Source organism: Mustela nigripes, chromosome 12 (genome assembly GCF_022355385.1).
Source record: "Mustela nigripes isolate SB6536 chromosome 12, MUSNIG.SB6536, whole genome shotgun sequence".
Taxonomy (NCBI): domain Eukaryota; kingdom Metazoa; phylum Chordata; class Mammalia; order Carnivora; family Mustelidae; genus Mustela; species Mustela nigripes.
The window spans coordinates 123,909,007-123,924,120 of record NC_081568.1 but is presented as its reverse complement, the minus strand read 5'-3'; the positions used below and the strand labels follow the sequence as shown (position 1 = coordinate 123,924,120).

Genomic DNA, 15,114 nt, shown 5'->3' with positions numbered 1-15,114 from the left:
TACAAAAGAGTCCATTAATAATTGGTGATTTCAAAAATATTAGTTACATGTTGAAATGCTAATGTTTAGGACATATTACTCAAATTAATTTACAAAAGAGTCCATTAATAATTGGTGATTTCAAAAATATTGTTACATGTTGAAATGCTAATGTTTAGGACATATTACTCAAATTAATTTACCTGTTAATTTACCCGGGGGCTAGAGAATTTAAAATTATGTATTTGTTGACATTTTATTTCTATTGTACAGTACTGCTCTATAATTTTGATTTCTTACAGACTCAGAAACTTCAAAGGTCTCATTTTTGGCTAAAACTGAAAATAAATTAGTGAGGCACCACTTATTATTTCATTTTCACACTCCTTTGGACTTTAAAAGATTTTTTTCTGATCAGGACAACAACCATTAAAAAAGCCAAATTACATGGGCAGATCTTCCTCTAAGACCTCATCTTTCTATCAGTAGGCAATTATGTTAGTAAACAACACTACAGGTGTGGTTGCCCTGACCTTCTAGCTCATACTCTCTGTTACACTAGAAAGGCTATATCTTTTTATGACTGTCACCTGCTGCTTCCAGTAGTGATTTCCAAACTTAACTTTCTTTTTTTTTTTAAATATTTTTAAAATTTATTTATTTGAGAGAGAACGAGTGAGAGAGAACATGAGAGAGGAGAAGGTCAGAGGGAGAAGCAGACTCTCCAAGGAGCTGGGAGCCCGACGGGACTCGATCCTGGAAGTCCAGGATCATGACCTAAGCCAAAGACAGCTGCTCAACCAACTGGGCCACCCAGACGCCTCCAGACTTAACTTTCTTAAAGGGCTAAATCATCTTTTTCTCCATGGGTATTTTAAACATTGGCTACTGAAAATATGACTATACTTTCACACAGTTGTTTCTTGCATAAAGGATTACTCAAGTAACCCTGGACCAAGTCAAAGGTCAATAGGTATGATACCATTTATCAGTTTGGGGCACTTCCCTTGTATTCTTAATTTCTTGTGTGTTTTTATCATGAAAAGATGATGAGTATTTTCAAATGCTTTTTCTGCATCTACTAAAATGATCAGGTAAATTTTGCCTTTTGTTAATCTGGTATATTTCATTAAATGATCTTCAAATGTTAAACCAAATTTGTATTCTTAGAATAAATTCCACTTGATCATGGACTATAGCTCTTTTCATATGTTGTTGGGTTTGACTTGCTAATATTTTGAGGTGGTTTTTTTTGTGTGTTTGTTTTGTTTTGTTTTTACAGTCCTTGACATCTTTTTGAAAGATATTTTGATGGATAAAGAATTTTTAGTTGGAGACTTTTCTTTTCCATTTTAAAGATAGAGTTTACTTATATTCTGAACTGCATAGTTTCTGATATTATAATTTACTATTATTTATTTAATTTTTAACAGTTTCATTACTTATATATTTATTTTAGCATAATTTACTTTTAAAATTTGTTTCTCTATAAACTATACTTCTCTTTTCTGTGACTTCCTTCAAACTGCTCTAATTAGGCTTGATTTTTAGCAACTTGACTGTGATATGTGTAAGTATATTTTTCTATGTATTTATCTTGTTTGGGATTTTCTGAGATTATTGAGATTATTGGGATTATCTGAGATTATGTGGTTCTACATCTTTCACTAGTGTTATAAAATTTGTGACCATTGCATCCTCAAATAATTTTTCTACTTCATTGTCTGTCTGTCTGTCTCTCTCTTTCTCTGACTCTCTGGTACCTCAGTTATACGTGTGTTAGACCACTTACAACTAATTTTCAGACACTGTTGTTGGGTTTGACTTGCTAATATTTCAGACTAATGTATTTACACCTGGAAGTGATGATTCTTCTATCTGACTGTCAGTGTAAGTTTGTCAGTGTTGACAGGGGTGGAGACGGATTGGGCTTTTGTTTTTGCTCTATTTATCTTTAGCGTATCACAGGCTTCAAATTCTTCTGATGGGGATTGAAACTTCCTCACTTGGTCTGGAACCTGGAGTGCTTGAGAGTGTTTTGTTAGTGTTACTAACACTAACCTACTCTCAGACTTCAGTAGGTCTAATATGCCTGCACCACAGAAGGGGTGCTCCCTTACCCACCTATATTGGTATAGTGCCACTGATTTGTATTCATGCAAATCTCATAATGGAAGCAGGGGATAGGTTCCCCTAGACCAGCCACAATCTTAGTCCTGAGTGTCTGAGTCTCAAGGGTTGGACTTTGCTTGTTTTGGTGCCAGGTCTTGGGAAGGTATAATGTTCTTGCTCCTCCCTCTTTGTCAGATGATTTGTATTTCTACCCTTCCTTCTTGTGGGAGCCAACCTTTGGGTGAAACAGGATGTTTTCCTGCCTCTCTTTCAAGGACAAATGGCTTTTCCTCTGTTTCTCTTGCTTTGCAAGTGACTAGAGGACAGGAGAGTTTCCTGCCTCAATCCCAGAGACAGAACTGCTTTGGCTTTGCTTGATAAAAGGCTCAGGAACATGAAACTTCAGAGCAGGAAGGTAAGCAATAGTCCCTGATTCTCCCTCAGTGTCAGCCTATACCTCCCCGCCCCCCATCAAATGCATTCCTCACTAAGGAGGCTCCCTTGCTTTGTCAGATGGCAGAGATCTGATATATGGGTGTGGATTCCCCTTGTTTTTAAGGCTCCTGGGGTTTCTAAACCATTATGCTACCCCTCACTTGTTCTTTAAGAATTAATTAAGATTTCAAATGTTTTCTTTTTATCTTCTTTTATGGTTTATTGCTTACCTCCTCCTTCTGTGTTCTACCAAAGGTGAGTTCATGTATCTCATCCTTCTTCCTAGGAGTTTGCTTCCGTCTGGAAGCAATCCCCTGGTTGCTTTGCAAATGCAGTTCTCCAATGGGCTTAAAAGTGATAATTTTTTATGTTATCCAGGTTTTTTTTTCTTTTGGTTATTATTGTTGGTAGAGTCAGGTGACATTCTGTTTGGCTCTGTATTTTGAATAGAAGCAAAAAGTCTCAGAATAATTTCTTTTGAACAGAGACATTTGTGCCCAGCTGGGTACCAAAGCACAAAGATGAGTCCCCCTGCTTTCCTCCTTCCTAGGCATCCTATTTCCCTTATGCTTATTAATGTCATGAAGCAATGTGAGGGGATACCCTAGTTGAGAATGATGAATATGGAAGAACCAGGGCATTTTTTCTACTTATGTAGTGATTGTTTCTTTGACAAAGTAGGTCTTGTCCTAAAGGCAAAATAACATTTCCACCCACTGATCGACATATAGTAAGGCAAGCTGAGGATTCAGGTTGGAAGTAGGGTCTGTGTACCCTCTTCCACAGCTCTTCTCAGTGATTTTTCTCCTAGCACTTGCTAGCTGCACAATATTTTGTTGAAGACCTGGATTGTTTTTAGTAACACGATGTCTAATCCATTGGAAGGAAGAGCCTTTCATTTCTCCTGTAAAGTCAATTGGCCTGTATATATGGCCTGAATAACTTACATATCTGTCTAAGAAAGCTGATAAGAAGGTGAATTTTTACCATAAAAATATACAAGTTTCATATTCTATTACTGTTCTCCAATTCTTTTTTTTTTTCCAGTAAACTTTTTTTTTTTTTTAAGATTTTATTTATTTATTTGACAGGAAGAGAGAGATCATAAGTAGGCAGAGAGGCAGGCAGAGAGAGAAGGCAAGGCAGGCTTCCTGCTGAGCAGAGAGCCTGATATGGGGCTCGATCCCAGGACCTTGAGATCATGACCTGAGCCGAAGGCAGAGGCTTAACCCACTGAGCCACCCAGGCACCCCTCCAGTAAACTTTTTATACCTGAGAAAGTAAAACACACCCTGGGTCCCATCCCCCTCTTTAGGGAAGAAAATAATAAAGCTTTCTACTCTTGGTTAAGGATAGTTTCTAGGGCAAAAACGTCTATGTGTAAAACACTTAAGAGCATTCCTTGGGGGTATTTTATGATCTTTGCTGGTTTCTCTAAATGTAGTAGAAGTGTCTTTTTCATGTCTCTCATTTCTCCTGGTCCCTTAACAATTTTCAGGTTGTTTATAGTGAGATCATCCAGTTCAAAAAACATTACAATAACGTTATAACATTAGATAAGCCTGGAGAAATCGGGGGATTTCTCCACTATTTCTCCACTATTGCCTCACTGCACATTTCTCTTTCCTTGCTTCCTAAGAAAAAGTCTTAAATCTAGCATCTTTTGACTTCCTTGAGAATTACTCTGGCACCCCCTGTTTGTGTTAGCAATGATCAGATTCTAGTCGTACGAGCTTCCTTCCCTCCCCACCCCCACTCCTCTTCCCCACGTGGAAGCAGAGAAGGAAACAGCCTTGGAAGTTCTCTCTGGGCAACTGTCAGCCTTTCAGGGACGTTTGCTTTCTGCCAAGGAGAAACGTTCCCCTCTGGAGGCTTGGGCTGCAGGCAGCTTTGGGGGCCACCAGTTCCCAGACGTCCAGGCCGGCTGGCCTTTCAGTAGAGCTGGTAGAGCAGGAAACCCCTGCAAGCAACAGGGCACACCTCCTCTGGCCCAGTGCCGCCCTCTGTGAACCAAGGCCTCAGCCTCCGCAGGCCATCAAGCCGCCATGCCAGACGCCCTGGCGGAAGTGGAGCCGAAGGCTGCCCAGCCTCAGGTTGCTGAAAATCCTTTGGAGACGGAACAGGCAAAGCGCAAGAAAAAACCCAAGCTTATGACGATGGTTCCCAGTAGCCTGATCAAGTTCAGCACTTTTCAAAAAAAAGAAAAAGGTCAGGCTGGGGCCACATCCCCCATTACGAAGAAGCCAAAAGAAAATCTGGAGGGTCCCTGCGGCTTGGGCTGTATAGTTATTTCCAGATGTCAGCGTTTCAACACGTTCCATTGCTTCGTGGTTTTCTTCTGCCTCCTGATCACGTCTCAAGGTGACCTTGAGTGGGGTGGCAGGCATTCTGGGGAGGGCAGCCCCGGGGCACCTTGGGACAGGCGCGAAAGGGGTAACCCCCTGTGGTGACTCAGCTTGAAACAGCTGTAGTCTCTCCGGTTCTCAAGGTCTGTCTGGAATCACAGCAGGTTAATCGGGCCATTACCTTGGGTGCGTACCCCGTCATAGCTTTACCTGGGAAGAAGGTACGTGAGTGCCAGTCCACTGCACACAGTGTAGGTGATAGGGGCCTGGCCTCCAAATAGGAAGGGACTGTAGAGTCATTTAACGTTGTTGGGTCAGGGATCCTGGGAAGTAAAGGGTTGAATTAACTGGGGAGGTTAAAATAAAATTGAATATGGTGTTTGTGAGCACCAGTTTGTTTTCTGCTTCTGTTTACCATTTTGAGACCAGCTGGCCAAACTGCTTGCTGCCTGGATTTGGTATCCTCACATGTGAACTGAGGAGGTGAAGTGGGACCTCAAACAACCTATACCAGAGAACCCAGACTGGAAAGTGTTTTATCTTTTCCCACACAGTTAAACAAAGCATGTGAATTTGAATGCCCTTAGAGGGGGTGTCTGTTCTTTATTTGGCCTCAGCCCTCACCACTCCCTTTATGCTCAAGATTCTTTACTATCCTGTTAACACTGATGGCATTGACGCTTCCTGGACATGATCTTTTTGCCCTAAAATGTTATTTCTAAATAAGTACAATAAAAAGGCTGTGTGTGATAAGAACCACATGAAAGGGACACATAAATAGCGATAATTTTATCTTGATTTTATTAAAGAAGTTTCTTGGGGGAAGAGGTGTTTGAATTATGCCCTGATAAATAGGGTACAGTTGTGATAATGGAATGTAGTTAAGGAGTATTGTATAAGGAAATGAATGTATGAATGAGTGAATGTTTGGATGAATAAACACTCAGGTATGGGAAAGCCTTGTTCCAGAATGGTGAGTGATGAGTTTAGCTTGGATGATGGTTTCACTTAAGCATCCAAAGGCAATTATATTTGTTTTATTCATTGTGTCTCCTTAAGACCTAATTATAGTGACTAAAACAGAAAAGACACTCATTAAGTATGTATTGAATGCATAAATGAATTAAAAAGATGGAAAAGACAATTTTATGAAGGTCTTTAAGTGACAGACTAGAGATTTTGAGAGGACACTGAAAGTTGTTCACTTCCTCCTAATGTGCTGGGTGATGAGTAAGGTGCTTTACAGGTATTCTCTTACTGATATAATCTCCTTACTAGGTTCATAATGAAAGTTTTTGCAAAAGTAGTTCGCAGTGAAGTTTTTTTAGCTCCACTACTTTTTAATTGACTTCTTATAGATCATTAGCTCAGTTTGGGTATAACATTGGGTCTTCGATTTATAAAAATGATTTATCCATGTGTATTTACCAGTTGATCTATTTATTATTTGTTGTTACCTTTTAAACAATTTTGAAATAATTTCAAACATAGGAAAAGGGTGCAAAGTTGATACAAAGAATTCCTGCGGCCCCTCACACACATTCTCTAGTTGTTTACATTTCACCACATTTATTCCTTCCCCTTTTCTTGAACATACGGACTTTTTCAGACATGGTGTCTATTATAGCTAAAGACTCCAGTGTGCATTCTCCCAAAATGAGGACACTCTTCTTCCTAACCACTATATGCCTCTCTCAGTCAGGAATATCAGTGCCACACTATCATCAAATTTGGAATTGGTGGCCCCACTCAGATATTGCCAACTGCCTCAATACTGTCTCCTTTTCCTTTCTGGTCCGAAATTCTATCCAGGATCACACAATGGATTTAGTTGTCATATTTTAGACTTCTTTCATCTGCAGCAGTTCCCCCACTTTGTCCCTGTTTCTTATGTCCCCGCAAGTCTTAAGGTCTTTCATTCTGTATGTTGAATTTCAACCTGGGTATATTTGATGTGTCTTTATGACCAGATTCAGGTCATGCCTGCCTGATTGGATCCATGCCACTGCGAAACTGATATCAGGCCTAGTCCCAGAAGATATATCCATAAAAGGTGGGATTTTAGTGGGAGATGGGTAATCATTTTCGGCATGTAGTGGCATCATAATGCATCAAGCTATCGCTTATGTTTGATTGGGATGAAGTACCAGCTGAAGTACAGATCTTAAAAGCCCAAGTGGCTCTACGCTTTACCTGATAGTAGCAATAATGATTATAAGGATTCTGATGCTGGATGGAATCTTCTGAGTGCCCTTAAGCACTTACGAAGAGAAAATGTCCAATTCAGTCCTCTTAACTCTCAGCTCTCAAGCCCTGTCTGAGAATTCTGGAGCTTCCATTGCAGCCCTAAAAGAAGTTCTCATTTCTTTTAGCCATAGATGTTATATATTGGGGAATCGAACACAAAATTTAAGTGTATGGACTGATGAGTTGTAATGGCAGTTGAGTGCACAGTCAAGTTTGTCCTCTTCTGTTACATATCCAATAAGAGTGGTTGATTTTTTAGTCTGTTAAGTTTGTTACTTGTTAGGACCGAATGGTGATTACCAAGCTTCTTACATGTAGAACTGGAATGGTATGTACGTGTGTGTGAGGGCACGTATTTTCATTTTTCTGGATTTTATACCCAGGATTGGAATTGCTCAATCCTAGTAACTTTATGATTCACTTTTTAAATATTCTGTAGGCTTATCATATATGTGTTTTATGGGTTTGAGGAAGTTGTCTTCTATTCCTAGTTCATTGAGTAGTTTTACTAAAAGTGTGTTGGGTTTTGTTAAATGCTTTCTCTCTCTCTCTCTCTGTGTGTGTGTGTGTTTTGCCCATTATTATATTAATGTAATGAATTACATTGATTCACTTTCATATTTTGGTAGAAGTCCCATGGCTTTCACATTTAAATTTGGTGAAGCATTCAAAATAATCATAAATAGAAAAAAAATTTATTTGAAGAGTTTTGTCTTATAAGGTATTTGTCAAAAATTCTCTGAATGGAGTATTTTGGCTGAAATATTTCAATGGAAAACAGAGCTTCATACATTATTTAGTAGTGATTTCCTTGAGCTTGCTAGACATTTATGCACCTGTAGAGAGTGTTTTCTATTAAAATGGAGAGTCATTTGAAATGGAGAGTCATTTGAAGTCATTTATTAGCTATTATGTTGGAGGTACCTATGACCTCTTTCAGGCTCAGTGATTCAATAGGAGAATGTGGGACTCAGAGAAAGATGTTATTATTTATGGTTATGATGTATTATAATAAAAGGATACAGATTAAAATCAGTAAAGAGAAAAGGTATATGAGACAAAATCCAGAAGAAACCAGGTCCAAGCTTCCATGTATCTTTTCCCAGAGGATTTGCATGGACATGTTTAATTTTCCCCCCAACAATGTGTTGTAATACATGCAAACAGTTGCCAGCTTATGTGAGCCTTGGTGTTTTTTGGGGGGGGGCATAAATTATCTGATCAAACAGATGTTTACCTTAGATGACCTTGTTTAATATAAGCTGTTGAATCAGACTTGTTCTGTGTGGTCCAAGGCCTCAGGCAGAATATTCCAAAGGCTCAAAGTCACTTTCCAGGAGCCAATGAATGGCCAGTCTTGAAGACAGGCATTTTTTGAGCAACCAAGACCTGCTGCAAAACTATACAAAGCAACTTGGATGAATTGCAGCTATTTTCAGGGGAACAGTCGGGAAAAAAGATCATATTAAAATGTATTCTCCAGAGAAAAATATGAATAACATTTTATTAGAGGTAAATATGGCTAAGAAATTAAAGTAAGTGGAGTGCATATCAAGAATCATATTCTTTTATTTTTCCAAAGTTACGATATCTAATATAAAGGTGTTTGAAAAGTTTTTTTCTTAATTTTTTATTTTTTATTAATATATAATGTATTATTAGCCCCAGGGGTACAGGTCTGTGAATCGCCAGGTTTACACACTTCACAGCACTCACCATATCACATACCCTCCCCAATGTCCATAACTCAACCACCCTCTCCTTTCCCCCCTCCCCCCAGCAACACTTATTTTATTTAGTGAGATTAAGAGTCTCTTATTGTTTCTCTCCCTCCCAATCCCATCTTGATTCATTTTTTCCTTCTCTATCCCCTAAACCCCCCACTTTGCCTCTCAACTTCCTTATATCAGGGAGATCATATGATAATTGTCTTTCTCTCATTGGCTTATTTCACTCAGCATAATATCCTCTAGTTCCATCCACGTCATTGCAAATGGCAAGGTACCATTTCTTTTGATGGCTGCATAGTATTCTATTGTATTTATATACCACTTCTTATTTATCCATTCATCTGTTGATGGACATCCATAGTTTGGCTATGTATAGTAGACATTGCTACTATAAACATTCGGGTGCATGTGCTCCTTCGGATCACTACATTTGTATCTTTAGGGTAAATACCCAGTAGTGCAATTGCTGGGTTGTAGGGCAACTCTATTTTTAACTTTTTGAAGAACCTCCATGCTGTTTTCCAGAGTGGTTGCACCAGCTTGCATTCCCACCAACAGTGTAGGAGTGTTCCCCTTTCTCTGCATCCTTGCTAACATCTGTCATTTCTTGACTTGTCAATTTAGCCATTCTGACTGGTGTGAGGTGATATCTCATTGTGGTTTTGATTTGTATTTCCCTGATACCAAGTGATATGGAGCACTTTTTCATGTATCTGTTGACCATATGGATGTCTTCTTTACAGAAATGTCCGTACATGTCCTCTGCCCATTTATTGATTGGATTATTTGTTCTTTGGGTGTTGTTTGGTAAGTTCTTTATAGATTTTGGATGCTAGCCCTTTATCTGATATGTTGTTTGCAAATATCTTCTCCCATTCTGTCAGTTGTCTTTTGGTTTTGTTAACTGTTTCTTTTGCTGTGCAAAAGCTTTTGATCTTGATGAAGTCCTAATAGTTCATTTTTGCCCTTGCTTCCCTTGCCTTTGGTGATGTTTCTAGGAAGCATTTGCTGCGGTTGAGGTCGAAGAGGTTGCTGCCTGTGTTCTTCTCAAGAATTTTGATGTATTCCTTTCTCACATTGAGGTCCTTCATCCATTTTGAGTCTATTTTCATGTGAGGCATAAGGAAATGGTCCAGTTTCATTCTTCTGCATGTGGCTGTCCCAATTTTCCCAACACCATTTTTTAAGAGACTGTCTTTTTTCCATTGGACATTCTTTCCTGCTTTGTCAAAGATTAGTTGACCATATTGTTGAGGGTCTATTTCTGGGCTTTCTATTCTGTTCCACTGATCTATATGTCTGTTTTTGTGCCAGTACCTTACTGTCTTGATGATGACAGCTTTGTAATAGAGCTTGAGGTCTGGAATTGTGATGCCACCAACTTTGGTTTTCTTTTTCAATATTCCTCTGGATATTCGAGGTCTTTTCTGGTTCCATATAAATTTTAGGATTATTTGTTCCATTTCTTTGAAAAAAATGGATGGGATTTTGATAGGGATTGCATTAAACACGTAGATTGCTTTAGGTAGCATAGACATTTTCACAATATTTGTTCTTCCAATCCATAAGCATGGAACATTTTTCCATTTCTTTGTGTCCTCCTCAATATCTTTCATGAGTACTTTATAGTTTTCTGAGTACAGATTCTTTGTCTCTTTGGTTACATTTTATTCCTGGGAATCTTATGGTTCTGGGTGCAATTGTAAATGGGATTGACTCCTTAATTTCTCTTTCTTCTGTCTTGTTGTTGGTGAAGAGAAATGCAACCGATTTCTGTGCATTGACTTTATATTCCTGTACAAGTTTTAGCAGTTTTGGACTGGAGCCTTTTGGGTTTTCCACATATACTATCATATCATCTGCAAAGAGTGAAGTTTGACTTCTTCTTTGCTAATTTGGATGCCTTTAATTTCTTTTTATTGTCTGATTGCTGAGGCTAGGATTACTAGTAGTATGTTGAATAGCAGTGGTGATAATGGGCATCCCTACCATATTCCTGACCTTCGCAGAAAAGCTCTCAGTTTTTCTCCATTGAGAATGATATTCGCTGTGGGTTTTTCATAGATGGCTTTGATGATATTGAGGTATGTACCCTCTATCTCTGCACTTTGAAGAGTTTTGATCAAGAAAGGATGCTGTACTTTGTCAAATGCTTTTTCAGCATCTGTTGAGAGTATCCTATGGTTCTTGTTCTTTCTTTTATTAATATAATGCATCACATTGATTGATTTGCGGATGTTGGACCAACCTTGCAGCCTGAAGGAATCCCACTTGGTAATGGTGAATAATCCTTTTTTTTTTTTTTAAATTAACATGTAATGTATTATTAGCCCCAGGGGGTAAATAATCCTCTTAATGTACTGTTGGTTCCTATTGGCTAGTATTTTGGTGAGAATTTTTGCATCTTTGTTCATCAAGGATATTGGTCTGTAATTTTCTTTTTTGATGGAGTCTTTGGTTTTGGGATGAAGGTAATGTTGGTCTCATAAAATGAGTTTAGAAGTTTTCCTTTCATTTCTATTTTTTGGAACAGTTTCAGGAGAATGGGAATTAATTCTTCTTTAAATGTTTGGTAGAATTCTCCTGGGAAGCCATCTGGCCCTGGGCTTTTGTTTGTTTGGAGATTTTTGATGACTGTTTCAATCTCCTTACTGGTTTTGGGTCTGTTCAGGTTTTCTATTTCTTCCTGGTTCAGCTGTGGTAGTTTATATGTGTCTAGGAATGCATCCATCTCTTCCAGATTGTCAAATTTGTTGGTGTAGAGTTGCTCATAGTATGTTCTTATAATTGTTTGTATTTCTTTGGTGTTGATTGTGATCTCTCCTCTTTCATTCACGATTTTATTTATTTGGGTCCTTTTTCTTTTCTTTTTGATAAGTCTGGCCAGGGGTTTGTCAATCTTATTAATTCTTTCAGAGAACCAGCTCCTAGTTTCGTTGATTTGTTCTATTGTTTTTTTGGTTTCTATTTCATTGATTTCTGCTCTGATCTTTATGATTTCTTTTCTTCTGGGTTTGGCTTTCTTTGTTATTCTTTCTCCAGCTCCTTTAGGTGTAGTGTTAGGTAGTGTATTTGAGACCTTTCTTGTTTCTTGAGAAAGGCTTGTATCACTATATATTTTCCTCTCAGGACTGCCTTTGCTGTGTCCCATAGATTTTGAACCATTGTGTTTTCATTATCATTTGTTTCCATGAATTTTTTCAATTCTTCTTTAATTTCCTGGTTGAACCATTCATTCTTTAGTAGGATGCTCTTTAGCCTGCATGTATTGAGTTCTTTCCAAATTTCCTCTTGTGATTGAGTTCTAGCTTCAGAGCATTGTGGTCTGAAAATATTCAGGGAATGATCCCAGTCTTTTGGTACCAGTTGAGACCTGATTTGTGACCCAGGATGTGATCTATTCTGGAGAATGTTCCATGCGTACTAGAGAAGAATGTGTATTCTGTTACTTTGGGACGGAATGTTCTAAATATTTCTGTGATGTCCATCTGGTCCAGTGTGTCATTTAAGGCCTTTATTTCCTTGTTGATCTTTTACTTGGATGATCTGTCCCTTTCAGTGAGGGGGGGGTGTTAAAGTCCCCTACTATTATTGTCAATGTGTTTCATTGATTTTTTAATTAATTGGTTTATGTAGTTGGCTGTTCCCATGTATGGGGCATAGATATTTAAATTTGTTAGATCTTCTTGTTGGACGACCCTTTGAGTATGATATAGTGTCCTTCGTCATCTCTCATTATAGTCTTTGGCTTTAAATCTGATTAATCTGATAGAAGGATTGCTACCTCAGCTTTCTTTTGATGTCCATTAGCATGGTAAATTGTTTTCCACCCCCTCGCTTTAAATATGGAGGTGTCTTTGGGTCTAAAAGGAGTTTCTTGTAGACAGCATATTGGTGGATTTTGTTTTTTTTATCCATTATGATATTTGTGTCCTTTTATTGGGGGCATTTAGCCCATTTACATTCAGGGTAACTATTAAGAGATATGAATTTAATGCCATTGTATTGCCTGTAAGGTGACCGTTACTGTATATTGTCTCTGTTCCTTTCTGGTCTACTACTTTTAGGCTCTCTCTTTGCTTAGAGTACCCCTTTCAATATTTTTTTTTAGAGCTGGTTTGGTGTTTACTCTTCTTTTAGTTTTTGTTTGTCCTGGAAGCTTTTTATCTCTCCTTCTATTTGCAATCATAGCCTAGCTGGATATAGCATTCTTGGCTGCATGTTTTTCTCATTTAGTGCTCTGAGTATGTCATGCCAGTTCTTTCTGGCCTGCCAGGTCTCTGTGGATAAGTCTGCTGCTAATATAATATTTTTACCATTGTATATTACAGACTTCTTGTCCCAGGCTGCATTCAGGATTTTCTCTTTGTCACTAAGACTTGTAAGTTTTACTATTAGATGATGGGGTGTGGACCTATTCTTATTGATTTTGAGGGGGGTTCTCTGTGCCTCCTGGATTTTGATGCTTGTTCCTTTTGCCATATTAGGGAAATTCTCTACAATAGTTTGCTCCAATATACCTTCTGTACCCCTCTCTCTTTTTCTTCTGGAATCCCAATTATTCTAATATTGTTTCATCTTATGGTATCACTTATCTCTCAAATTCTCCCCTCATGGTCCAGTAGTTCTTTGTCTCTCTTTTGCTCAGCTTCTTTATATTCTGTCATTTGGTCTTTTATATCTCTAATTATCTCTTCTGCCTCATTTATCCTAGCAGTAAGAACCTCCATTTTTTATTGCACCTCATTAGTAGCTTTTTTGATTTCACCTTCTTTAGATTTTAGTTCTTTCATTTCTCCAGAAAGGGCTTTTATTTCTCCAGACAGGGTTTCTCAATATCTTCCATGACTTTTTCGAGCCCAGCTAGCATCTTGAGAATCGTCATTCTGAACTCTAGATCTGACATATTACCAACATCCGTATTGATTAGGTCCCTAGCCTTCAGCACAGCCTCTTGGTTTTTTTTGTTTGTTTGTTTGTTTTTGTTTGTGGTGAGATTTCCCACCTTGTCATTTTATCTAGTTAAGAATATATGAATGAGAGAATAAAATACCAAAAGGATGGCAAAGACCCCAGAAAAATGTGCATTAACCAAACTATAAGAGACCCCCAAGTCATGGGGAGAAGAAAGGGGGTAAAAAGAAGTTAAGAAAAAAAAAGGAAAGAAGAAAAAATATATATTAGACTGGTGAATAGAACAGAACCACCCACTTGATTTGGGGGATATTTTGGTCTTTTTGAAGAAAATACCTCCCAAAATTTTTAAGAAAGAAAACACACACACACACACACACACACACACACACACACACAAACAAATAATGGTAAACACGATGAAGGGATGGAATATGACTATAAAGATGTAAATTTTTAAAAAAATTCTAAAAATGAGTTGATAAGATAAGTCGATTGGGAAAGAAAGAAAAAGAAAGTGGAGAGAAATTCTGCTCAGGTTGAAGACTAGAACAAACCCTGTGCTAGATTTAGGGTATATTTTGATCTATTAGAAGAAGTTGTATCCCAAAAATTTTTAGAGGTAAAAACCCTATGTGTACACAAAATATAAAGTTAGATAAAATGAAGGACAAAATAGGACTATAATAATGAACGTTCAAAAAGATATTTTTTTTTTGAAAAGATTTTTTTTAAAGAAAGGTATTGTTAAGATAAACCAGTTCAAAAAAAGTTAAAGGAGGAAAACTTAAAAGTTAAAAAAATTAGAATAAGAAAAAAATAAAATTAAAACATTTAATTAACTTTGCAAGACTAAAGAATCATGGGGAGAAAGCCATGAATTCCATACTGTGATTTCTCCTCCTCTGGAATTCTGCTGTTCTCCTTGATCAGTGAGCTTGGCCTTGGCTGAATTTCTTGCTGATCTTCTGGGGGAGGGCCTGTTGTAGTGGTTCTCAAGTGTCTTTGCCCAGGTGGAATTGCTCCGCCTTTGCCAGGAGGCGGGCTAAGTATTTTGCTTGGGTTTGCTCTTGGGAGATTTTGTTCCCTGAACACTTTCCAGAGAGCTCTGGAGGATGGGAATGAAAATGGCGGCCTCCCAATCTCTGGCCTGGAGTTGCTAAGAGCTCAGGGCCCCACTCCTCAGTGCACCCTCAGAGAAAAGCTCTCAGTCACTCCCACCTCCTTGGTCTCTGGTTGCAATCTGAGCTCACCCGGCCTGTGACCGAGCGTCTCTATCTCTGGCACACAACCTTGCCTGGAGTCTCCAAACCCAGCAGATCCCTCCCACTCTTCCAGGGGGTTCTCCCTGG

The 15,114-nt window shown here is 38.3% G+C and overlaps 1 protein-coding gene across 1 annotated transcript in view; it reads left to right on the top strand.

The window, feature by feature from the left end:
* Positions 1 to 4,571: 4,571 nt before the first annotated feature.
* SLCO6A1 (solute carrier organic anion transporter family member 6A1) overlaps positions 4,572 to 15,114 on the top strand; it is a 111,420-nt gene continuing 100,877 nt past the window's right edge. Inside the window, exon 1 of the mRNA XM_059416388.1 lies at positions 4,572 to 4,887. Within this exon, the coding sequence (XP_059272371.1) occupies positions 4,572 to 4,887 (316 nt within the window). The remainder of the gene's footprint in view (positions 4,888 to 15,114) is intronic.